This window comes from Poecilia reticulata, chromosome 3 (genome assembly GCF_904066995.2).
Source record: "Poecilia reticulata chromosome 3, P_reticulata-male-v2, whole genome shotgun sequence".
Lineage (NCBI taxonomy): Eukaryota > Metazoa > Chordata > Actinopteri > Cyprinodontiformes > Poeciliidae > Poecilia > Poecilia reticulata.
In genome coordinates this window covers 2137685-2164780 of record NC_088832.1, presented here as the reverse complement: position 1 = coordinate 2164780, position 27096 = coordinate 2137685, and the positions used below count along the sequence as shown (strand labels likewise).

At 39.3% G+C, this 27096-nt stretch overlaps 1 protein-coding gene across 1 annotated transcript in view; it reads left to right on the top strand.

Moving 5' to 3' along the window:
- The window catches only part of LOC103462246 (neural-cadherin), a 353789-nt gene that overhangs the window by 251810 nt on the left and 74883 nt on the right, over window positions 1-27096 (top strand). Inside the window, exons 28-31 of the mRNA XM_008404906.3 lie at window positions 10331-10458; window positions 15817-15944; window positions 19075-19198; window positions 24385-24565. Of these exons, the coding sequence (XP_008403128.2) occupies window positions 10331-10458; window positions 15817-15944; window positions 19075-19198; window positions 24385-24565 (561 nt within the window). The remainder of the gene's footprint in view (window positions 1-10330; window positions 10459-15816; window positions 15945-19074; window positions 19199-24384; window positions 24566-27096) is intronic.

Sequence of the window (27096 nt, the reverse complement as noted above, 5' to 3'; positions counted from 1 at the left end):
TTCTGCTAAAATTACCAACAAACCTTTAGTTTTCTTAAAATCTAAATGTAACCCACTCTGGTGTAGGTGACAAGTTCAATATATTACCATGGAAATCCTGCCTGACTCAAATAAAGCCTCTTTGGGTCTTAAAAACTCAACGTAGCTTGTATTCAACATAGTTGGGTAAACTATTAAATATATTGTGAACGGAGTTCTAAATGTCTTACTCTCACTTTAATGTGACACAACCCCTGGCTAGAATATGATGGAATCATACCTCTTGGAGTAGGTTCAGTCAATTGTTTAATTTTGTGGAAGGAAATAACGGCAGTTAAAACAGAACGCTTCCAGATCTGTTCACGCTGATGTTCCTGCTAACAGGAAACAAAGGCAAAACAAGGGAGCTGGAAGCTGAAATATTGAAAGTGAATCAAAAAGTTGTTCAGGAAGAAAAATCAACTTGGAGTGTTACCAAAAGTATTGCTCTCTTCCAGCCAGCAGAGCTTAACATTCGAGGAAAGTTCAGGCAACATAGGAAGCCATAGTACAGAAAACAGCTTTGGAATAGAAAGAACGAGGAGTCGTGCTTTATGTATTTAAGGGGCAAGATTATTTAAAATCAACTTGGTTGAGCTTTACAACATGTTATAATGTTATTCCCTTATCATAAACATACCCGGAGTGTTTCCTTGATACTTTCATGCGTGTATATGAAATCTTTTAATCTCCTTGGCAACCATTCAACTGTACAAAACACCTGGTTGGTCCCAGCAACTCCTTTGAGGCTGAGCTCCTCCTCAGAGATGCAATTTCCAAGCTTCAACCTCACAGATCAGCCCTCCAACGTGACTCCCCCACTCTGCTCCTTCAGACTAGCCAGCAGGAAGTAGCGAACACCCAGTGGATATGCACATCTGCTGAGCTCATTATTGGAGTTACTTCTCAGTGCAACGCTGGTAAAATTGTTGTTAAAAGGTTGTCAAAGTCAATGTCAAATGTATTTATATAGCACTTTAAAACAGGTATAAAACTCCACCAAAGTGATGTACAAGAACATTAACACAAAAGACAAAACAGAGCACAAAACAATACATCAATTAAATGCCCAAGAGTAAAAATGAGTTTTAAGAAGCGATTTAAAATGATCCAGGCTGTGGGCAGATCTAACCTGGAAAGGTAAGTTATTCCATAAAACAGGAGCAGCAACAGAAAAAGCTTGATCTCCTTTCCTCTTAAGTCGAGTCTGAGGAACTGTCAGTAATAACTGATTATTTGATCGTAAAGTTCTGAACACAGACCGGAAATTTAAAAAGTCCTGAAGATAAGGGGGGGCTAACCCATTTAAAACTTTATAAGTTAACAAAATAATCTTAAAATCTATTTGATAAAGGACAGGCAGCCAGTGTAAAGATGCCAAAGTTGGCCTTATATGGTCATGCTTCCTGGTTCCTGTGAGAAGCCGTGCTGCTGCGTTCTGGATCATTTGAAGACGTTGAATCTGTGATTTATCCATCCCTCTATAAAGAGTTGCAGTAATTCAGATGAGTTGTTATGAAGGCATGGATAAGTCCTTCAAAGTCCTTAAAACAGAAGTAAGATTTAACTTTTGCTAAAAGCCGAAGCTGGTAGAAACTCAATTTAACGACAGAACTAACTTGTTTATCTAACTTTAAAAAGCTGTCAAAAGTGAAGCCAAGATTCCTAGCAGAGGTCTGACAAGACCGAGCCAAAGAACCAAGAATCTGATTTGGATTTGTAGTCTGAAGTTTTTGACCAAATAACAGAACTTGAGTTTTGCTTTCATTGAGGTGAAGAAAGTTTTTTTTTCCATCCATTATTTAACTTCAGCTAAACAGTTTAGCAACAGCTGAAGATAATCATTTGTACCATTTTGCATTTTAAGGGGCAAATAAATCTGGATGTCATCTGCAAAGCAATGAAAGGAAATAGTAAATTTTTGGAAAATCTTATCAAGAGGCAGTAAATACAAGATAAACAATATGGGCCCTAAAATTGACCTTTGGGGAACACCATACTTTATAGGTCTGGCCCCAGAACAGGATTGGTCAAGATGAACAGAGAAGGTTCTGTTTTCCAAGTAAGATTTAAAAGGTTAATAAAGGAGCCATGTTGTTATGGTTTCTTGAAAGCAGGGTTTCAGAAAGAGCAGGAGTTTTAAAGAGTCAGAAGCCCAATTTCAAGGTGTTAAATTACAAAGTCAAATTTCTTCTAAGTCATATTCAGACAACTGAAGGTAACGTAGTTACCTGATTGAGCTATGAAATGGCACTATGTGCCTGGTAAAAAAAACATAATACTACTCCCCTTAAAACTGTCAGAAAATATAAGAAAAAATGACTGACCTTTATGTCTGTTGTTGAATATTACAAAACTTTACCTGCAGATTTTTCGGTTGCTATCTGGGTTTGTATTTTTACAGGTTGGAAGGGATCCGGTTTGTCCTGTTCACATTCCTCATTGGCTTTTTCTTCAGTACAAATAATACTTACATGCACTATGCTGCAGAGCTGTAGCTCTTCCAAAGCCACCCACTCAACCAACCCTGTTTTCCTGCCGAAGGGCAGCTGCGCCAAGCCGGCCCTGCTGTGCATGCCAGAGAAGGTGGAAGGCATTCACATAGAAACACTGTCAACACAGCAGTGTGCTGTTTCCAGTCTTTAGGCACTTGGAAAACAGGATATTACATGGATTGAACAGAGTGTAATGTGTGTGTATGTTGAGGCCAAAACGGTATGAAAAAAAGAAAAATCCTCGGCTGACCTCTGGTAGATATTGAATTTAAAATCAGCATACTTTCAGTAATACATAAGGCCTTAGATTAGCATAAATGTGTTTTAGATTTAAGGTGGTCAAAACAGTTTCCACATCCAGAGATCCAGATTTACCGCACTTCATGAAGGATTCATTTTTTTATTGACCAATGGTGAACACATATTTTATTCATGTGAGTAACAACACAGAAAAAAGAATCATAAAGTTGAACTCATGCCACTTGCTCCAACAACATTCTAGCCTAGAATGGCTGCTTGGGTTTCAAAACATAACACTTTGCCTTTGGATAATACCGCAAAAACTGTTTAGCTTATTTGTTAATCAGTAATATAGTGTACATTGACGAAAGTATTATTGATTATTAAGGATTATGTAAAATCAACTTTTTTAAACTTTACATCATGCACATAGGTGTCAAACTCCAGTCCTGGGGGCCACTGCCCTGTAACTTTTCGATGCGCCTCTGCTGCACCACACCTGAATAGAATAATTAGGTCATTAGCAAGGCTCTGGAGAACTGATCTACACAAGAAGGAGGTAATAAAGCCATCTCATTCCAGTGTTTTGTAGCTGTGGCACATCTAAAAACTGCAGGACAGTGGCCCTTGAGGACTGGAGTTTGACACCCCTGTGCTATAATGTTATTCCTTCATCAAAAACATACCTGAAGTGACTCTTTGATTCATTCATGCATGTTTGAGAAATCCTTTAAACTCCATGGCAACCATTTAGGGATCCCTAAACACTTGCTCACACAATACGCCACTTACCCAAAACTCCACCTTGGAGCTCCCACCTCCACAGAGCCTCCATCCCCCTCGCCTCCTCCTCAGTTCCTTCAGACTAGTGTCAGCAGCAATTAGCAAACATCTGGTGGAGGTGACAAGCTGAGCTCTTTATAGGATGGTTGTAAACGGCACAATGGAGAAACATGATTACTGTTGAGGGTGTGCATTGGAAAGGGTAGGAGGTTCTTAAAGAGACAGAGATCAATTTCAAGTGGTAAGGTACAGCTATGATGCAAAATCTATTTTTCTGTCCATTTATTTTTGATAGACACATGATTTTCATAACAACTGAAGTTATGTGATCGACGTATGGACTGGCACTATGTGTCTGGGAAATTCATAATATCCATCTTCAGTTTGTATACTTTTTATTGAATCAGGATTCCTTTACACTGCAGTGACACCCGGCAGTGACTGAGTCCTTTTTCACATATTGTTGTGAAACATTACAAACTTAAGACATAAAATGATATAGGAGATAGGAAGAAATGAGGATTGGACATCAGCTCTAATTAAGACAACATAAAATAGAGAATTAAATAAAATCAGAGCTGTCTTTCATTCCTTTCTTATGTCTTTCTGCCAATCTGGTTGTCTTAATAATTTTTGTACTTTTTTTCTTTTATGCTTTCTTTTATTTTTCCAAGTCCACTGGAAGAAGCAATGGAAGAAACTACTTTTGATTGTTATGGTTCCAAAAGTACCAAAACTACTGCAGAGTTGGTAGTTTTGGAACCGTGGCAGAGAAACCGACACAAGCAGATGGACGCATCTTGTTTGCTTGAAGCTGGATTTGATGAAGGTGTTAAGCTGCCAAACTGACATTTACTTCAGAAGCAAACTTCTTTATGGAATGAAGATAAAAATATCAATTTTAAATGAGCTATGCTGTAAATAACTTTGTCTTTAGCTGTGCTATCTTTGATATTGGTGCTCAAACCTTTTTTTAAATAGATGGAAATCAAGTCTCTTTTTTTACCTACACTAAGAATTGTTATATTCTATTCAACAACAAACTAAACATGGTATTTTGTAAAAAGCAGACAAATTAATCATTACCTAATTCAAGTGATATCTAAAATAATAAAATCTAATTTGTTAAACTACATATTTTGCAGAACTCTATCTGGATCTTTTTGTTTGTTTTGCTTCTTCTCATGAGCTTCATTAAGCTGCACATATAACCTGTTCTCTTACCTTTGCTGGGAGATTGTTTGTCGTCGTGGTGATTTGTGCCGGGTCTTATCAGCAATAAAAGACGAACATGACTGGGAGCAGCGGGCTTCACCCGCCAACATGTGCATGCAAAACCCAGCAGCCAGAGGCCAGCGCGTTTCCAATCAATACGCAAATTAACAAGACAAATGAAATTCACTTAATTACATTGGGCCTTTTCAATCACATGCAGGCAGGGTGTCAGATAAGGATTTCCCCTGGCCCAGGAGGAACGTATTATCCTTACCTAATGCAGCTGTTTGCTAGTTCACATGGCACCGCTGCTGAAACAGAAGATGGAGGGACAAATTGAGACCATGCCTGGGGGACAAAAATGAAAACGTCTTGCACACAGATTCACTTTTACATTCTGCTCGGTTTGCACCAAGCTGTCATACAGCAGCTTCCATAGCCCGACTCCAGACTAGCTATAAAACAGGAAGTGGCGGATGCAGAGATCCAATATGCATTGACTGCAGGGCTGGCTAGCTGTCTGACACACCATTTATACAAGGCGCTCTGCGCTCTAAACTTGCTGTTTCACCTGCTGATTTGTACACAGACTGACTTCTGCGGGCTCCAGCCTCTGTGAGACTGATGTTTGCTTCTGTCACGGGAACGGAGGTGGGGAGTGCAGAGCAGTGTGATTTGTAATGCTGTTTATTCAGCCCATATGCTCTCAGTTTGACGCCTGTGTAGCTCCAGACCCGCAGAAGTGGAAAAAAGTTTTTTATATTTAAGAGCCCCCCTCCCATCTCTGCAGGAACTCCAACTAGCCTTGTAAACAAAGCAAACACTTCTCCTCTGTCCTTCTCCTTCTCGTCCTCTCTCTGCTTCTTGCCTTTGGTCGAAGTAGGAGGTAATGCATTACGTATGAGGAGCGGTATAGAGGCCCGGTCTTGTGCTAACCCTGTTGCTCCCAGACCATTTAAAAGGCTTTCCATCTTACGAAGACCTTCTGCTCCACACCCAGCAGAGCTTTTACATTTTGCTTCTTCTTTTCTTGCCTGTCACTCTTTGTTTGTCTCTCTGAGGCGCGTTCACAGCTTGAATTCCTATTTGCTGGAAAACACAAGGATGTTTAATTACTATTATTGTAAAAGACTTAAAATGTGAGTTGCAGCAGATGCTGTTTTCCCATCAAACTGAAAAAATGAGAGAAAAAGTTCTGTAAGTACTAATTGATTGGTTGATCAGTGTTTGTTTTAACCCAGTAAATAACAGAGAAATATTTAATGGGCCAGTGTTATGTGTTTTCCAGGCACATGGTGTCATTTGGTAGCCCAATGAAGTAACTATGTTACCTTTAGTTTAGTTAGAAAATGCTGCATATCAAACACGACTAAAAAGAAATTTTACTTTGTAATTTAATGCCTTGAAATTGGCCCCGTCTCTTTAAAAACTCCTCCTCTTTCTGAAACTCCGCCTCCAGGAAGTCATCACAACATGACTTCTCTAGTACTTACATATGGCTAGCAGCCGATTTGCTTAGAATGAAAGAATAAACTTGTATCTACTTGCTAAGGTATATTTTAATACATTTGGTTTATTTAGACTGTTATCAGACTAATTGGTGACTTTTTCCCCATGTATATGTTTTCCTGTTAGTTTTCCTTCTGAAATGTTGTGAATGTTTCAGTAAAGAAAAGCTTTACGTTTCCCAGGAACGGCCTTGTTGCTACAAATCAGCAGCTGCTCCCAGGTGTTGTTTCCTTTAATGCTGTGACAACTGCAGTCATTTGATGTGGAACTGAATACTGATGAATCGCTGCACATAAAGGCCTGATTTAGCGAATGAAGCACTTGTTAAACTGTGTCGATCGTTAGCCAACAACACACAGTAGCTCAACAGTCCATGAAAAAACCTGGTTTCTTCTTCCTTTAGTGGGGAATATGTTGGTACTCCCAGCTCTGTTCCGGCAGCTCCTCCGTTTGAACTGCTCTGTCTGTTTTAGTCCGTCTCTCAGTTTTGTTTCGCCTCTTAGGTGCTTGCTTCTTATCACCAATTGACCTTCTCCCAAATTTAGTGTTAAGTCATGCTTACTGTAAATTGGTCCTCTCTCTCCTCTTCTGTCACCTTGTCCACAGGTTGTTGCTGCACATTTTATCCATTCCTCTTCTTATTTTTCTCTTGTCTTCCGTTTGGCTCTTGCAGCAGCCTGTGGCTCTCTCTCACTTCTGATTTTAATCTCCTCGGCAGTCTTCTTTGGGACAACTGAAATTCATCATTAGTTCCCCTGAAAATTATCGCATTATTCTGTAAACAACCTGCTTAGCTTGACCAAACAGTTGGTTGTCAAGCTAACCTTTCTTTTTTTAAAAGCCATACCTCACGTCCTCACAAAAATGGTTCACAGTACAGACCCAATCAAACTTATAGAATAAATTTGTTAAAAAAGAATCTTTAATTTCACCTAGTATATAGTATAACTATACAACAGCATAGTAGGGCCATTGTTGATAGTAAAAAAGAAGAGTAGTATTAGGCTGAAATATTTTGAGATCTCTCAAATTTTCTAGATGAAACAAGTATATTGCTGCATTCCAAAAGTCAAAAATTTGCAAGAGAAATCTCAGAAATTTTGAGATTATTTTGTGGGAAGAACTAAGAAATTTCCAAGTTTGAACGGTCAAACTAGAAAAACCACAGAATATTTGAAATTAATCTCAGAAATTTTATAGAAAAACTTGGAGATTTCTTTGTTCAATTAGTTTAAAATGTTCAACTTTTGGTAATTTTCTGAATTTTAAAAGTCAAACGTTTTTAACTTTTGAAAGTCAGAAATCTCCAAGAGTAATCTAAAAATCTCCAAATCTTTTGGTGGAAATGTATTCCTTTTTTTTCTCTCTATCTTTAACTGCCCTTAAACATCGTCAAAGCTTTACAACGTGACTTTTGTCATGTTAGAAATATTTAGTTTAGGTGGTTTATTCTTTTTTTTTGGCTATTTGAACAGGATGTGGCTTAATTAATCATTTACATTACAGCATATATCAATTAAATGTTACAAGTGAATGATATTTCTAAATATTTATAGCAAAATACATTGAAGTAGATTATGTTAGCCATCAGTGTTTTGTATCGACTATAGTATAACAAAACAGAAGATGAACTTCCATTGTAATTTTCAAACTGTTGTAATTTTAGCGATATACTCAAATCCATTTGGCCAAGTAGGAAACATTTTAGCTGTTTTACATTTTAAAGTCTGTGGTAAGACGCCATAGCATTGGCAGACTCTTGTGACTTCCAGCTTCCACTGACCGGTATATTCAGTCCAATGTAAGAATGTCTAAATTAGCAAAACTCATTATGGATTTTTTTTAATCTAGACTGAAACCAAAGTGTTTTAGCTGGAACTGTAAGAGAGCCAAAAGGGATTTGGTTTATTCATTTTTTTTTTTTTATTGAGACCCAGGAGCAAATGCTTTAGGTGCAAAGTGAATCCCTAATTTTGGCACTGGACCTGTGTGAGTATAGCTTCAGGCTAGCCATGGGGAAAATTAGAAACAATGAACTGCTGGACTCATGCTGTGATGGGATAATAATTTTAATTGAAAAGCAGGATGTGCTGCAGCATTGGCATGAGACATAATTCCAGACATATTCTCTCTAGAGACATCTGTAGAATTAGAAGGTTTTCCACTTCACCTAAAGTTCATTTCAGAACTTTAAGTGAAGTCCTGTGAGTCTCTGCGGAGGAACAGGAAGAGTTAATGGCAATAATCCTGGTGGACAGTTATCCCACCCTGGGATTTCCCTCGATTGTTCATAACTGCCGTTGAGTTGATCGTAATTCATCCACCGTCAATTCTCAAAGCCGGAGCAACAGAAAGGTAGTATTGTTGAGGGATCTGTGTGCTGCGGATCACGCCAGCCCTGTTCAGTTCCCTTTAATCAAATTCTAGTTTGTTTGTCTAGAAAGTTTAGTTTGTTTGGGGAAGTGAGAATGCATAATCGAACTCTGACATTGATAAAAAAAAAAACCGCAGGAAACTCTCGCTCTGCCTAAAAATCTTGGTCTCTGCTTGGTGCGGTTTGAAATCAGATGTTAATGTCAAACACATAGGAAAACGCTCCAAAAGCTGGAAGTGAACTAGTGCAGGGCATTCTGGGTAAATACAACTGAAACAAATGTATGAGTCTAGCGGAAGCAGGAGAAATGGCTCGTGGTCTTTTGCCAAAGAGTAGAGAAATCCTAGAACTGCTAAAAAGATGGAGCTGATCAGGTTTCTCAAAGGGTTTGGTTTGTTTTTACAGTGCAGTCTGAAAGTGAATCACACCAGCTGAAAATGTGACAAATTTTGGTCCCCAATTGAACCAAGTCTACTGGATTGTCAAGTGTGGAAACTCTTGACATTGTTTCTTCATGAAGGTGGGCTGGGCCCCTCAAATGAACAAAACCAGAGTTAATTTGAAAGTCAGGCAAAGAATGAAGCAATGAATTTGATTCTGATTGTTTGACTGATACTGATATTCATTATTGGTGATCTGATCACACAGAAGCCTCCAAGCACATGTCTGACGGTTGTCTGACTACAACCTGACCCCTTCAGAAGGACTTCACACACGGACATATATGTGTCCCTTTCTGTTCATTTTCTATAGAACTTGTGCAAAGAATTGCTCCAGCCAAGCAACTGACTAAATTGCACATAGATGCTGGTGAAGCGACACACGAAAGTTGAAAATTGTTCAACTTTTGCCACTATTGCATCCTGTTTGTTAGATTTGGAGATGCTAGCTAATAAAAAGGTAATTAACACCAGAACCTCCAACACCTACAATATTGATGTTTACATATCTACTAAGGTTATTCATAATATGTCTCCAATACCTTTACTCTAAAAGTGTCTTCTCCATCTGTTTGTCTATAATGGTACTGAATTTGTGCCAGAAATGTGATAATATGTGTATGACATATAAAAAGAATTCTAAATCTACAACTCCTGGCAACATCACCTGAAATCTTTCCTGGTAGAGAATTATTTTTATTTATTTATTTTTTTGCCTGGCACATTACGACTTTGTTCCACCTAACCCAGGGTAAAAAGCTCTGCATAAATAATGGATTTAAATACTACATTTCAAGATGCTTTGGCGTAATTGTCATTTCCCACTTGAACTTTTGGAATTCAGTCTGCATAATGATGGATTGTCAATGTGGGTCAGTATAAATGTCTTCTTATAGTTCTTTACATAAGGTGCAAAGCACACCAGTTATTCTAATCAGTTCATTAACTTTTAATTTCCCATTTGAGTAAGTCAGAAAATAGAATGCAATAACTTTTGTTTGATGTTTGTTCACTGTCATGAAGAAAAAGAAGAAAAAAAACAAACACATCCCAACCTGCTTTTAGAAAATAATCACCATTGAGCAAATATATACAGTTTAGCCTGCTTTGTGCCGTTTTAACACATGAATGCCTCATACAGTTTGTTGCCATGCGTTTCAGATGAAGATGGCAGGAAACCTTAAACTGGCCATACAGCAGGTCTCACACTTTTCTTCTCCCACATGTCTTTTTTCTTTCTTTCTTTCTCCATCCAGAGCTAATAGACGGGACCCCAACCTTGAAAATCAACCATGGCTCTGGCACGCTTGTGCTGCAGCTGCCAGGGAACATCAACGTGGCAGACAGGCGCTGGCATCGGCTGGACGTCCGTAGCAACAGCAAGGTGAGACACTTCATTTTACACAGGCTGGCACTTGTTTAGCATATAACCTGCAGGTGTTAGCTGCACTCTGTGTTGTATGGCTGCAGATGTTCCACAAAACAGCTCTTAAAGAAATATTCTTGCATGCACTGTTTATGTTTTATCTATTTATTATTGGATGGATAACACTTAAAATTCCATCCATGTGAGTAGCCTGACATCCAGTCTGTTCGGCCGTCAGCGTTTGACTTTTGTAATTGTATGTTTATGATGGGATGTTGAGTGTTGATGGTGTTTCTTTGCTCACTGAAGATGCTTAAAGGGTCATTAAAAGTTTAATCTAGGGCTGTTGTAAACGATTATTTTAGTAATCGAGTAATCTATAGATTTTTCTTACGATTAATCTGATAAAAACAATTATGAAATAAAATATTGGTAAATCTTCCATAACACCAGTGTTACTATCGGATATCAACATCAGTCTATTTTTTCCCACATTTGAGCTTCCCTACCAGTTACTTTTGTGTAGACCGGGGGAGCAATACGGGATATTTACGGTTCGTCCGTAGCTGCTCTTACCCTGTAAGCATCAACCCTCAGCCGCCCGCCGTGTTCAGTCTCCGCTCACCTGTATAAATCCTCCTCAGCTTCTTCCCGCCGTTCAACCAGCAGCTCCGGAGCAGAAAGGCTGCCGAACTCCCGGCATCGCGCCGGTCATTTTAAGGATGTATATTGGTCCCACAAAAACGATGGAAACCCGGAATTATCACCAATCAGTAAAATCCCCGCGGGCCGAACTTGAAGATTGGACGTTATGGCGCTAACACGTAGCTTCCGTCAACAACTCAGAGGTGGAAGTCAGAGCTCCGCTCAACGCAAATAATGTTCCGGCTGAAACACGGTGCGCTAAATGATAAAACATAAATTAACGAAGCTTCGAGGCAGGTCAATTTTCCTCGAGGAATTTTAATAATCGAGGTACTCGAATCACTCGAGGAATTGTTTCAGCCCTAGTTTAATCCATCTGGAACATGCAGTGTTATGAAAATGTACAGGCTAGATTACAGTTTTCTTCTGTTTTTGCTTTATGTCACACTTACATGTTTACTTAAACAGATGTTTAAATCATACAAATGTAAAAAGACATTCATTCAGTCAAGGGAGAAGGCTTGCACTCGTCTTCTGACGTTTACATGTTGTCCCCTTCAGTGGTTGTTGGTGCAGTTTTTCGATTAGTTTGGTTAGTTTGACACAGGGCAGTGTGAAAGAGAACCACACCAGCTTTCACAAATATTGAAGTTTTATTCCCCGGTTGAACAGATTGTACTGGACTACCAGGTGTGAAAACACCCTCAGATGTTTTTTGACCAATCAGAGCCTTTGTGGAGTCATGAACACTGATCCTGACTGAGGGACCTGACGTCTGCAGTGCTTTGGTAGTTCTTCTGGATTCTGTTGTGACCTCCTGGATGAGCTCTTATTAATGCACACCTGTAGTATTTTTGGTAGACTAGTCACATCTGGGAAGGTTCACCACTCTTTCATTTTTCTTCCATTTGTGATTAATGGTACACGCCTGTACCAATATCTTTATAACCTATTCCAGACTGATAGATGAGAAGTAATTTGTTTCTCATATGTTCTTCATTTTCTTTAGATTGGGGCATAATGTTGTTGTTTTGAGGTCTTTCAGCCTACATTATGATAAGAGAGGTTTTGCTGTAACATTTTACACACAGGTCTTATTATTCCCTTACCTGTAGACTCAAGAAATCACTGAAAGTGCCTCAAAAACGTAGGTAGTTTATGATTTCATGAGGAAACTTGTTATATTTTCACCTCAGGCTATGTGGGATTGGACAGATTTTTTTTTTCTCTTATTGAATGAAATCATAATGTGAAACGTCTTTAAAAGCAAAAACTGAACAAACAAAAAGGGAACTATGACAGCAGTAATGCAGCTGCGTTGCTGGTTGTTAAAAACAATCTGTATGTTCTTAGTTGTTCTATCTCAGTGTCTTTTGTACTCTAAGTCTAGATATTCATGAGTAAAGTTTTATTATTTGTTGTTATTCCAATTTTATTCTGTCCTTAAAAAATGTAATAAATTCTGATGGTTCCTGTTGAGCCAATCTGAGTAATCTGAAGAACTAAAGAAAAGGGAAAAGAAATGCATTTAGGTGCCATTACAGCATTGTGTGAATTAGTCATCCATATAACTAATTCACATAATAATTTTGCTTCATGCAAGCCTAATTATTTCCATCCAAACAAGGTAGATGGGGGTGATTTACTGTTGTAAAGCTGTCTGAACTGTACGGCACAAAGGCAGATAATTGCAGTAAAAGTGAGATGGATGGTTACAACAGCCTCCTTTGACACTTTAAAGTGAAACGAATTAGCTAAATTAGGCTCATCTTTATTTGACTGAGAACTGCCTGAAGCTTTTCACCTCCAAGGATTTGGAGTTTTATTCCTCCCTCTTCAATATCAACAAGACTTTTGTATTTTCTATTTTTGGAGGCTTTGATATAACGCAGCCTGACAACTTTGAGCTTTTCTGTCTTAGTTTAAGCATAGGAAGCAGCTGGACTGGACTCATGTCTGCCTCCTTTCATCCTAACATCCTCACCTCGCCTTACAGAGGTTTGCAGTTCAGTACTGATAGGAGGACTAACATGAGGCAGGGCCCCATTATGTGTTTTCAAAACTTTATCCCTCTGAACTTTTGTACTCCAAACCTTTAATCTAACCTGGACTGTTAGTCCTCTACGGATCTGGTTACATAAACTAACCAGATCTGCTGGCACTGAGAGAGCCGCCCTACTAGCTGCTCATGTGTCGAAGTCTGCAGCTTGTTGAGGACAGTTACTGCATGTGTGAGAGAGGAAAAAAATGTCTCACAAGGGCAGGGCGATAAAAATATTAATCGTGAGAAAAACGTAATCAGTATCAATAGAAAATATGTCCAATAGCATGGTGAGCATTTCACTGATCTCCAATTCAGAACCGCACAGCATTTGCACAGGGGATGTAGGCAGAGGAAAGGCTTTAGTCGCTCCACCTCACATTCCAGCTAAGCCAATAACTACTTTTAACCTTAAAATTTAGCATTTAGAAATTTTGAAAATAAGTTCTCTCATTGGAAACACTTTTTAAAAACTCATTTTTCGATATAATGGCACTAGAATGAGGTGTTTGTTGTTGTTTTTTTCTGCATTGGTGGGTCGCTGGTTTGATTCCCACTCCATCCGCCTCTGTTGTTGTGTCTTTGAGCAAGACACTTCACCCGCCTTTTCCTGCTGGTGTTGGTTAGAAGGGCCGATGGCGTGAAATGGCAGCCTGGCAGAGCCATCAGCGTGTGAATGAATGGAAATGACTGATTTTATTGCAGAGCCATCTCATTTCATAATTTCACAAAATTACAGTGAACCCACTTTTCTTGCAGCATATGTAATATGATCAACAACCAGATGTTACTACTGGAGGAAATGATGAAGAAGACGACAGAAAGTGTTATGAGGATGATTGGGCTGCAAGTTTTTTTTAACAACTTATTGCATGAACATGCTTATTCACATGTGATTTTCATTCCATTTCTTTTTTTTTAAATTGAAACAGAGCAGTTGCACAATGTTATTTTTTGACTTTAACGGAATATCAATAACGTTTTGCTCACATTTGTAATGGAAACACAGTTACTGTTTTGGACCCACAGTGGAAACACAAAGGAAAGAAGCAACCGTAAAATGAAACCTCACAATTTAAAATATATTACAGTTAGCATAAAAAAAGGTTTATAATTTGTTGGGGATCGGGCTGATTGAAAAATAATGCTTGCATTATTATGTCAACTAATTTTTGAAAGGAAACTCAAGCCAACCAGTTATATATCTATTCATAATGTCTTGTAACTAGTTTTTATAATGTTTCTCTCTATTGGTTTATTATTTAATGTGTAAATGATTTATTTTGTTGATTTTCTTTGGTTTATTCTTTTAATAGAACTATGTGTACTGAGTTCTGTCCTGTGAATTGTATAGTGAGGTGTTTGTTTTTCTGTGCGCTTACTTGTCTTAGGACAGAGGATGAAATCTATTTATTGTGCTAATTCTTGAATATTAATGTGCACTGTCCTAATCAAATGAATTAACTTAAATTAAGAATCTAAAATACTTACCACCCTCCAATTATCCAAGTTCCAGCCCTACGATTCAAGGTAAAAACAAAAGTACTACCTGCCTAATGTCCACCTAGATAATGTTTTTTTATCCTGGTAGATTCAGTGGAAATGAAGGAGGGAAAGAAAACCAGCCTGATAAATAGATTTCTCAGTTGAAAACCTTGACCTTAGTCCACCACTCAACCACTAAGATAGGTATTAAATTTGCATCCATTACCAAATAAAAAATCATATTTACTCTTCATAACTAACAGGTTTCATTGCATCTTTTGAATTGATTGATTTTTTATTTTATTTATAAAAAATAAATACTTCAGGTCAGCCTCACATCAACATGTGTGTTTACACAGAATATTTAGCTCCAAAGGACAGCAATTTTCTGAACATTGTGAAGGCTAGACGGCTTCGAGACTCTATTGTTCCTGCAACCGGGACTAATCTGCATGGCGGTTATTTGAAATCAAATATGAATCTATTCACTTGTCCTGGATAGTCAGCAGAAGCTTATCCAGGCTGGAGATTTGACAGCTTGAGATCAGAAGCAGTGAGGGCACGGCTGCTTTCTGCAGATTTCAGCAGCCAAAGCCCTGAGTGCTATTATTTTACCACCACTGCGCTTTAGTATGGGAGGAAAATGTGGCAACAAACTGTGAAAAATGCTTCCAAACAATCAAATTGCTTTGGTGAGCCGTGCCAGTGATCCACTGATACCCCTTAAACTTTTTCACATTCTACTACAAATTCGATGAGATTTTCATAGGATTTTGTGTGATGGAAGGAAATGATACATAATTCACAATAAGCATTTTATGGATTTGTATTCAGCTTTCATTGAGTCAGTGCATTGTAGAACCGCCTTACGTATTGTCATCATTTAATAAGATACTCAGTAAGTTTTTACAGTAACAATAAACGATATTTTAACCATTGATCTGTATATTTTAGAACAACACAGATTCACTTGTGGATGACGAGCAGTTGTGTCTGCTGTGTAGCGACTAGCATAAGACCCAGCAGGTAGCTTTGAAGTAAGCAGTGCAGAAACAAATGAGTCACTGCTCCCATGATGATAGTAATACTAATAGGCCACAAGAAAGCAATAATTACATTCATCAAGATGTAGAGAAAAACAGCTTTTCTTTGCTTTAGACGCGATTATTTCTCAGAAACGTAACCCTGATTTGTTTCCTCCCCAGGAAGTGCGCTTCACCCTGGACCGATGTTCAGGAGCAGCAGTGATGGAAATGGAGGGTCTGGGCAGCTGGTTGACCACTGAGGACCACTCGTCCTGTGAAGTGATGGGTGTTACACCCAACACTGACAGGTGCAGAACACGTCTCATTTTCCAAACGGAGAAGCATTTAGAGGCACTCTGGAATCAAATCTTTTACATTTAGAGATGCATTCGAGAATCATTAAAAGGTCAAAACAATAGGTACATATAACATCAGGCATTTGATAATGCTAAATACTGCAACGTGTCACTGTTTATTGACATAATACTAAACCAGAATGGAGAGGCAATTTATGAAAAGCTACATGAGTTTGTCTTTCATCTCCATCTTATTTACTGTGGGGTTTTAGTGAGAAATTATTTACACACAGTTCTCAAAATTCTGCCATAATCCTCGGTTGGGTTGCTGTCTCAACTTTAACTGGGACATGATGACACAACAGGCCCCTATTCTAATTCATTCATGTTGGCCTGCTCTGACCCAACATGGGTTGAGCTCCTGCTGTTGGACACCTTGCTGATGGTACATTTAACATTAGCTTTATTTTCCTGACCCTTTGCATCTATGTCACTTAATCACATAGAGGCACCATGACAGATGTCAGAAATGAGGGACAGGAATATTGAATAAAAGAACTACAATTGTTTTCCCATGTTGTTTTTGCCAGTGTAGTAATGGTTTTTACTTGCTCAAGTTGAGCGGATTGTCTGTGGAAGTAGCACAGCTGCATTTATAAGACTTTAAAATAGCTAGCTTAGAAACCGACCCATCCCTTCTCTCTCCTGACGTGTTTGTTGATTTGATCAAACCATCAAGTTGGCCTGAATTCACACCAGATGATTTACTCCACTGCGTCATAAACAGCATTCCCCCCAACACTGACGCTGACTTAATAGCGTACAAAAGTGTAGTTTCTAACCAGATTTTTTTTTTTTTTTGTACATGGCAGGATACATGATGGTGGAGCATTTCCTGCATGGTTGCCAGTGATTAGCCAAGTACCTTCTCCATAATGCAACATTTGATTGCATCTTACTAAGTTTGCTAATGAAGTACATGAATGTTAATCTTCTTCTTGTTGACTGACTGCTGAAAACACTGACAACTGAATGGCGAACTCCAAGCTAGTTAGAAATGGCTTAATAACTTATAACTTCCAGCAGCAAGCGATTCCCCTAAAATGTTTGGGTCTTTCTCAGCTTCGCAGATGAGTGATTTCTGAATTGTTAAATTTTCCTGAAGCTTTTACTGTTGAGAAGAGTAAAGACTTGCTGAGTCAGCAACAAAAATTTCAACGGTTCAGTTGGTGTGCTCTCCAAAGATTTTTGTGTTCAGGTTCCTTCACTTGCAGTTGAATAATTGATGACTTTCACTTGATTGGTTGTATTTTCTCCATGTGAGGATTTATCTTGCAGTGTTTAACATCTTAATGCTCTGCACTCATAACACATTGTTGTAAAGTAAAGTATTTATTATACCTTCATGAATCTAGTGTTATATAAAATACTCTTTTGTCCTGGCATCAAACAATCTCTTCAAATTTTCTTTTAAACTCTTTTGTATCAATTTGTTTGCTTTTAATTTCTTCTTACATTAGTGGTCAGGTTTTTTTTTTCATTTATTTTATTTACATATTTAAAATAAAATAAAATTTGAACAGCTTTGAAACATTATAACATGTAGCATCTTGTCAGAACCAGTGAACAAATCCCAACTGACCAAACTATAACCTTTCTCTCCAAAGGCTCAGCTTTAACTGGTTCAACCCAAGTCAGCCCTGACCAGATTCGTCCCCATTTGCAGGTCCTGTGTGGTTCTTCCTTGTTTTCTGGATCCACCTTACAGGTGGTACGAGTCAGACCTAGCAGGGTATTGAGCACCAGCTGTTTGATTAGCAGCAGACTGCGTTCGTTGATTGTCCTGCAGAATCTGCAATTAGACCGTAGTAGTTGGCGAGATGGTGAGCTGAAAATGGATAACTACATGGTCCAAACCCTACAGCGTCAACTGGATGGGGAAACCCACAACAAACTAATATACTAAGAAATTTCCTAACTGGTCGCCCAAGAGTACACATGCAAAATGACATCAGCTGAGCGTCGACCACAGCTCCTGCTCACGGCCCGCCCACGTTCATGCCTGCTTTAATGAGGAACGCTGCCAGTGGAGACACACCCAACTTTGCTAGAATCAAACCAAACATTAGAGTAAAACATGTCAATGTTAGAGCCAGTTGTAAGTCCTTCCTGACAGACAGGAGGCCTCTCTACAGCCAGGAAGGTGTTCTTCTCATCAAACCTCATTTCTTGCCTGATGATGTTTTAATATTTCTAATGTCTTTGGGTGTGTTGTATCAGCAACCCATGTCCCCATAGTGGCCGTTGTCTCCATGTAAACCAGCCAACACATTGTGAATCCCCCAGCAGCTGAAAATATATCCCATAAAATTAAAGAAATACAAACCTCTAGTCTAATGTATCCTTAGTTTATCATCTTACAGACCATTAAACATGATGGATACAGTGAACAATTAAAACATCCCTGGAGCGACGCAGGATGTGTGGAATGAGTGGTGCAGAGGTCTAAAGCTCCCTCATTATGAGCTGAACATGCCTAATTTGAATTTTGATAATTTTCTTAAAGATAGTTTGGCACTAGTGACCTCTACTGAACAGTAAATTGACAGGAAATAAAGTGGAGAGAGGAGGAAGACATGCAGCAAATGACTGAAGAGCGTTAATAAAACCACGTTGAGAATGACATCCTTTGTACATGGTACACACTCTACCAACTGAGCCAACCTCTTCATTTTCCCTCTATGTTGATTCTGTGCTAATTAAAAAGCCCATTTAAAGAATTTACAGTTGGATTCATATTTAGCTAATGCTAACCTCTGCCTTACCAAGCAGCACAGGGGCATTTTATTCCTTATATTAGCATAGCAGAAAGAAAAGGGTTTTTAAATATTTTTGATTATATTAATATAATAATGTCGATTTAGAATTTAAGTACTAAAAACCGAAGCTACATAAATACTGCAGATATTGGGATCATGTCTTATTGTTCTGTTTTTACACAACTCCTGTTTGTTTTGCACTCTTAAATATCACACACACGTTGGTCCAAAACACTGCCTGCCTCCAGAATGCTGTGTTCTAACGGTGCTGGTCGTTACGTGTTCATATGACTGTGTTTTTTTTTGTTGTTGTTTATTTTCAGACACCTAAACACAAGTCAAGTTCTCCAGCTCGGAGGTGTGAACGAGGACATTCCCTACATCTACCCTCAGCTTCAGCACAAACACTTCACCGGCTGCATCCGCAACCTCATTGTGGACAGCAAGGTAACAACACACTGCCTGTTATCCACACACACACACACATGCACACACACCCACATATGACCAAACAAACCACTTAAACATCAGCAGGAAAGCAAACCCAAACTCACACCTGCACTCCAGCTGATAAATGCGTTAATAACACGTTTCAACATTCCCAGTGCCCTTGTGCCATGTTAGAGAGGGTTTTAAGCTTTTAACTGGAACCTCAAAGTCTTTTCAGACACTACACACACATGCACACACACACACTCTCTGAGAGTGAAATGGAATATCAGCCTCGGCACTCCTGGCCAGCGCTCCCTTCAACCTTCTCCTGCTGGGTTGTTGTTATAAAAAGTTGGACTTTACGCTCAAAGCGTGACAGTCCAAACCCAGCCCTGCCTAAACCCGAGTCGTTTCTGCAAGAGCAGACGGCTCTGGTAGGAAATCTGCGTGTGAATTTGTAGACTTTGAAATTTGTCATTTTTTTCTTGAACAGTATCCATGAGACGGAGATGTTGTTTGCTCTTTTCAATGTAAAACTGTTAGCATAAAATTACAGGCGTTTTAACAAATCGCTGGGTGTGAAAAAAGGGGGCATAAGTGATACAGTGCTGGGTTTTTTTTCTCTTTGCTTATTAAATGTTTTAGCTAACTGGAAATATCAGACAACCATAACTAGAGTTTCAGTGTGATTTGCTTTTTTTTCTGGTTTAGTTTTCCTAATTGCATGCAGACCTGACAGCTGTCTCACCTATAGAGTAATAAACACAAGAGTATAGAGGCCCTGAGCTGAGATAGCACTCTCTATCTCCCATGACTGTAAATCTGGCTGAAATGCTGCAGCATGACCTGAAACAGGCTTTAAATTCAAATAATTGTGCAAATAAATAAATAAATAGGATAGGTCAAAATTCCTCAACAGTGAATATGAACAATATAGCAAGTACTTGATGACAATCATATCAGCTTACTTACAAAGACACTTTAATGAAATAAAATCTGTTGGGGGCACACACTTTTCCATGGCTATGTATGTTTATTATTGTGAACTACTGAAGGCTTGGCTCTAGTGGGATTTACCTTAGCCAGAGATAAAGCAAGAGTAAGTTCAAAAACTGTGTGCTAATGAGAGAAATCTGCACGGTATATGTGGGCGGACGCAAAGACAATAAACCTCCAAAGAGAGGGAAGAGTGGGCGTTTTGATGATTAATAACGTTGATGGACATGCTTCAGCATTGTATGCTTCAGGTTTTTCATGGTTTCTCCTTTGATGCCCTTTTATTTTATTTTTTTTTACTGAATGTGTTAACGTTTCACTTCCATTGCCATAGCAACATGGTCTGTTTCAACCAGGATGTAAGTGCCTGTGAAAAGATGAAGGTAGTTCCCGTGGATATTTGCATATACCTGTTCTTAACCCTCACAGCACCGTGTCAGCTCCATTAAACACTTTAAAAACAACAGCAGGAAGCAGTGAGGAGAGGTTACCGCTCTGAGGTAGAAGTCTGGATGAAGAAAAAGAAAAAAAAGATTTTTTTTATTTTTTTCATATTTTTTCCTGTCTTTCATAATTATGTTTCTATTCCAGAGCCTCGCCTCTTCCCTCTGGCTGTCATTCGCCATTGTCTGCTTTTAAATCTCTCTATCCTCATCCTGTCATTTCCCAGCTTGTCTGTCTCCTCTCAGCCCTCACATTTAGATTTCTGCACTAAGTTTTTCTCTGGTTTTGACACGTCTGTCACTCCATTTTTAGGTTGGAGCTTTTCACTTACAACAGTTTGGGGTAATGGCTTTGTGAGTGCGAGCAGCTTTGCATTGCTCTGCAGAAACGTTTGACCTGCAGTAACAACACGTGGGGTCGTTTTTACGAAGCGCCTTATCAGGGTGTTACTGATGCATTACGTTACTCTGCACTGCAGAAGTATTGAGTTCCCCCATTTTGTCACATTGCAACCACAAACCTAAAAGTACTTTAGTGTAATTTTGTGTAAAAGACCAATACAAAGTGGTTTTCATAGTTTTACAAATAAAATTTAGAAAGTGTGGCATAAGGCCAAAACGTGTGACAAATGTTCCTACGATTTAAAACATTTAGGTTCACCTTTGTTTTAAATTACGTCTCACTTCAGTTCAGTTTCTGTTCAATTTATTTATGTAACATAAATTCACAAAAAATGTCTTGAGAAAATTTACAAAAAAATAAATTGAATTCAATCACACATACATTCCATTTAATCCTAGATATCAAACAGTGCTTTCTGTTTTTTTGACTCTTATCAGTTTTCCATATCAAGACTGAAGCATTTGCCTTGTATTTGCAGAATAACTCAAGCTAAGTCAAATAGGACAAAGATAAAATCTAAATGTCTGTTTTAAATCTTTCTATAATTCTTTTAGGTCTGAACTTTGACCTAGCACACAAATACATTTTGAATGGTCGTAGCTCTGGTTTCGGGGATGGATTCGATGAGCTTAAAATAAAACGTGACTCTAAGAAACTCTTAAGAAACATAACAATTTTGAAACATCATAAGGACACCAGTAGCATACAGTACATGGTTTGATTTTTGTCACTAAACTACATTTCTGTTCTCATAGAACCAGTAGTGAAGAATATAGTCAAAGTAACAACTCTGACAATACAGCCAGGGAGATCCTAACATCATTTACTGGAATTTATCTGTGTTGTGATAAATGAAAATTTCTATTATGATAAGACATTTTTATGATAATGATACGATAAATGCCCACATGTTGTTGTCCTGGAAGTTTTTATTCTGGGATTGCTGTGTTTTTAGCTTTGCCCATCCCCCCATCAAATCCAACCAGCAGCCCGCTGAAGTAAAATACTCCCACAGAATGAGAGCAGCACCAGTATATATCTCTGTGTCTCAGCCTGCCAGGTTTCTACATACTTTGGTTTTGAAACTTCCAGCAGTCTTGATTTGAATCTGTCCTTAAAATACCAGAAACATCTGTGTTACAGTGGTGGGCACATTTCTGCTAATCCGCTAATAGTAATTTTTAGCTTTGCGTTTTAGCTAACTTTAAAGACGTTCAGCGCATTTAGCTTCCCCTCGTTTTTTTTTTTTTTTTCTGGATAATTTACTTGGCTGTTTTGAAACCTTTCAGATGAAAAAGTTCTACATCTTTACTGAAGTTTTGGGTATTTAGGTAGTCAGACGTTATATCCCAGTGGCGCAACTACACATTATTCAGGTGGATGCAAAAACATAGATCGGCGCCCCCCCCCCCCCCCCCCGACCGAGGGACGGAACGTCAGGGTGAAGGAGCGACGCTCACTCAGCACCCCCCCCCACCCACCCCCCCCCGAGGCGACGATACGTGAAGGGTAAGACTCGCTACATTTACCTCGTTATGTGCGCGAGGTGAAGGAGCGTAAGGCGCGCATTAGTGTACGGGAAAACATCATCGGCGCGCCGCCCCCTCCAGACGGGGTTTTGGCGCCCCCTCTGGTGCTGCGCCCCTATGCGTTGCATACCCTGCATACCCACTTTTTGCGCCACTGTTATATCCATGCTCGTTTTTTGCTGTTGGTGAAGACCATGTACAAATCAGTCTTGTTTCCTGTCCACAGACAGCAGCCCGCAGATGTCAAACTCCTTTAACTTTAAGTAAAGTTTCATATTTTAACTTTACTTAAAATATGAAACATGCAGGAATAAAATTAAACATACAGTTAAAAGACAACATGTAAACGTAAAAATACAATATCTAAGGGCTTTATAGACCATGTCAATTATAATATCAAAATTAAATTGGTGCTCTGGGATTGTAGTCTTTCTTGCTATGTTGTAGCACATCTTTTTGTTTTTGTCATGTGAAGGTAATCGGCATAGTTGACATTTAGCATTAACTAACTAATATTTATGATTAGTGCTTCAGGGTTAGCGCGACTAACTTTTTAACCACCACTGCTGTTCTTCTTACTTTGGACTCCCTATTGTCACCAGTATTGCTAGTGAAATGCAGTACCTTTGTTTTATTAAAAAAATATCCATGATAGATGAGATCAAGTGTTTCTTTAAATGCATTAAAATAGATTCTTTGCCACATGATTGGTGACACATCGCTCACAGCACAACACACTGTTCTGTAGGCTTTGGATTTTGGTTCTCAGCGTATTTTTCTCTCTTTCTGAGCGCTGACATGTTTATACCCAGCACCTGACATTAATCTCACCAAATAGGGCCGCCTGCAGTCGTCTATCTGAGAGACTGACATTCCTCTCTGCTGAAGCCACGCTTCACAATTTGTGCACAGGCAGGTGAACTTTGGCACTTGAGTGTTTTGTTCAGATTCTTCTTCAGTCATTATACTGATGCATGATCAAATTACATGCAGAGATGGGAATCTCTCTCTCTCTTGCTGTTTCGGAATGTTTGGGCTTCAACTCTTAGTCCTCAGCTGGATCCGCACAAACCCTGCCGTTTTGAAAAAGGAGGAACCAATAGGATGCTCCGCTTTGCTGGAGGCCAGCGGTTCCCTGACAGCACCGTTCTGTCAGTTTATACTCGTTTGCATTCCTGCATCTTCTCTGCAGCACAAAAAGGCTGCACAGAATACGGGATTGTCAAAGGAGCCGCGTTTAAGTATTCAGAGCTCCCCCAGTCCTTTCAGCGCCGTATGCAGCTGGTCATGCTGGTTTTCCATCAGAGGATCGGCTCTGAGAAGTTGGAGAGAGAAAGACGGAGAGAGAGCGAGAGAGAGCAAGAAGAGTGAGAGTATAAACAGAACAAGGGAGGAAGATGAGAGAGGAAATGAGGGAACCCTTAGCGAATGTCCTTCGGCACAATCTGCAGTCCCTTCTTCAGTTCTCCCTTTCACTTTGCTTGACTTTTGCTGCTTTAAAGAACTTTGTCTCCCCCTGTAGCTGTGGAGTTGCTTGGATCTCTGTGCGTTTTGCTTCTCAAACAGCCGTTCCTCTGTTGTTGCCGACTGGTTTTGTCTCCTGTTTTTAACCTTGCTCAGTCACTGGTAACTTTTCCTATCATCACACTTTGACTTTGCTGCCTTTTTTGTTATCCAACATCCCCTCTGACTTATATCTTTTATTTGTAATAAACTGTACTCTTCCCTCCCTTTTTTCTTCTCTCCCCATTCCACTTTCTTCACCTCCTCCCATCTTTTCCTCTGTTCTTCCTGCACCTCTGTCGTCTCACCTCTATCTCCTGGGTTCAGCTGTATGATCTGGGCTCCCCGGCCGACTGGCAGTCCAGCTCCCCAGGCTGCCTCACCACTGATAGCAGCTGTGTCAACATGGGCTTTCCAGCCTGCGGCCATCGCGGCCGCTGTCATGGGGAGTGGGGCTCCTTCAGCTGCCAGTGTGTGGCCGGATACACGGGACAGCAGTGTGAAGAAGGTAAGCCAGATCTGTGTCGGGCTCATGAATCTATACGCCGTCTCTACGGTAACCGAGCAGGTCTTAGGGCAGGTCACAGAGCCTGAAACTCTACGTCGCATCTGCCACGAAGTCAAACTCCTTTAACTTTTTCACATTTTTTTCAGGTTACCACCAAAAACTTTAGTTTTGTTCAGATATTATGGGAAAAGGTCACATAAAAAACTGTTATATCTTTATATTCATCCATCTGACTGAATTCTTTATTAAATCACCTTTCATGGCAGTATTTTATGTTTAGTGACTCATTCTTGTTTTATGCGTAGCTCAGATGCAGGCCGATTGGATGGACTGGATCTGGACTTTGACTAGGTTATTTTAACACATGTATGTAGTTTTATATAAACATTCCCTATTCATATATTAACGAAAGAGATGTTAAACGTATGGCTCTGGTGTGATCTGAAGGCCATGGGAGGATTAAATGGGCCCTCAGACAGATTTTAAGAATGGAACCAGTTCTGCACTTCAACACAGATGCAGATGGATATTTTGTTTTACAAATTAAAATATTCTTAAAATGGAAAATGTTAGGAACAAGCCAATGTATTACTTGCCACACTTTTCCCTCTTATTATAACTTCATTATAAATAAGATTTCAAGCATCCATAGCTTTTTACTCAAAAGCGGATTTGGGTTGCACTCATTTATTAAAAAAGCCTGAATACATTTATGAGGGGAGTGACCCACATCCCATCTTTGCTGCTGAGAAGACTGGAACTTCTTTCCAGACCAAAAATTTGAAAATAATTTACCTTGAAGGTGCAGGACGTTGCTGGTCATTTTTCCATTAGGCAGATGTACTAGAGGTGCACAAAGGGTAAAGATTTTCAACAAACAGATAAAGAACAGATGTTATTTAAAGGAGGGGGTCATCGCTTTTTAGGTTTTTATCTTTGCAAATCTTCAAAAAGCATGTTTGATTTTTGTTCAACTCCACATCTATGCACGTCTTAGCGATGTTTGTCTCATATAAGGAGTAATGGGACGCAATTAAAAAAGTTTTATCAAGTTATTAGGAAGATCTGTAATGGATTGTTTGCAATAAACTGAAAACTATATATCACAGTGATAAAATAAGCAGCATTTTTATTTCAAAACCCCTTTTTGCAGAAAAATTATTGAATAAATTGACATGAGCCCAACAACATTAGTGGTTTTTAAATTGTTATTCAAAGTTTCCAACCATCAGATTTGCGCACAGTGTTATTCTATCAGTTCAGCTTCCCATTGTTTCAGAGATCTTCTATAGAAATGTGGACTGTGAACGCTGCTGTTAGCGTTGGGGACGTCTGTGCTGCTGCTACATGTTTAGCATTGAGATGCTATTTTAGGTTTAAATAGCTTTGCTGATATTCTTACTCCTTTTAGCACAAATTGAAAACACCAACAGTCTTTTCCAGCGTCCAATCAGATCGGTTTTTGAGGCAAATATTAACCCTCAGTGGGCGGAGTGAAGCAGCTCGTTGTCCATCGCTGTTGCTTGCGAAAACAGTTTGTGTGTCAGTTTTAAAGGTGTACCAGAAACATGTGAATACAAAGGTTCCAGACAGAACCTTTGCAAGAGGTTCTGTCTGGAACCTTTGTATGTTAAAAAAAAAAAAGTAATGTGTTAAAAAAATGTCAATGTAATTAATTATTTGAAATTAATGGGTTGAAGTCTCAACCTTACATATAATACCAATAAGGAAAACTTACGTTAATGTCTGACGTGACAGAATATGAAATGGGTGAAGGCTTTGTACATCCAGCATACTTATCAAGGTTTAAATACAAACTAGTCGTTTTTGCTGTTATTTATCCTAACAGTGAAGGAGAAGCTAGCAAGAGTCCTCTGCTAACACCACTCATCACTAATTGCCCATATCTGCCTGTGTTTCTGCCTTTCTGACGCTAATTCTTCGCAGTGTCATTCCTTCTAGGTATCCTCTGAGCAGATGTTGTTTCCTGTTATGGGAAATGAACACACAGGTCAGCTGCTTCTTCCTTTAAGGATTCTTAATTACTGCTGTGTGTTGCTCGCGGAGCAGCATGCAGCCTCTTGGCAGCTCCCGCATTAAGGCTCCTTCTGGCCCGGGGATGAGCTCTCCTTGTGAGGCTGTCTGCGCCGGCCGCATGGCTGCGGAGGCGTTCACTTGACTGCAGCTGTTGGAAGGAGATGGGATGTTTAATGATTCTGGTCTGACTCTGCACACATCCCAGTTTGCTTTCTGCTGACCGCAGCGTGCCGTGCCAGGCTGCGCCGTCCTCCCCTCCACTGTCCTCTTGCCTCAGAGTGACACTAATTGACAGGGCTTTCTCAAATGCCACAGAACTAGTAGAAGAGTAGCGCACACACTGTTGTCATATAAATAACACTGGACATGCAGCTATTTTTTAAAATATATTTTCTGTTTTAAAACAGCAGCCGATAAGGGCTTTGTGCAACAATGTGAACGTCAAACATTCAACAATTTAATGAGAAAAAAGTTGAGGAGACGAATGATAAACA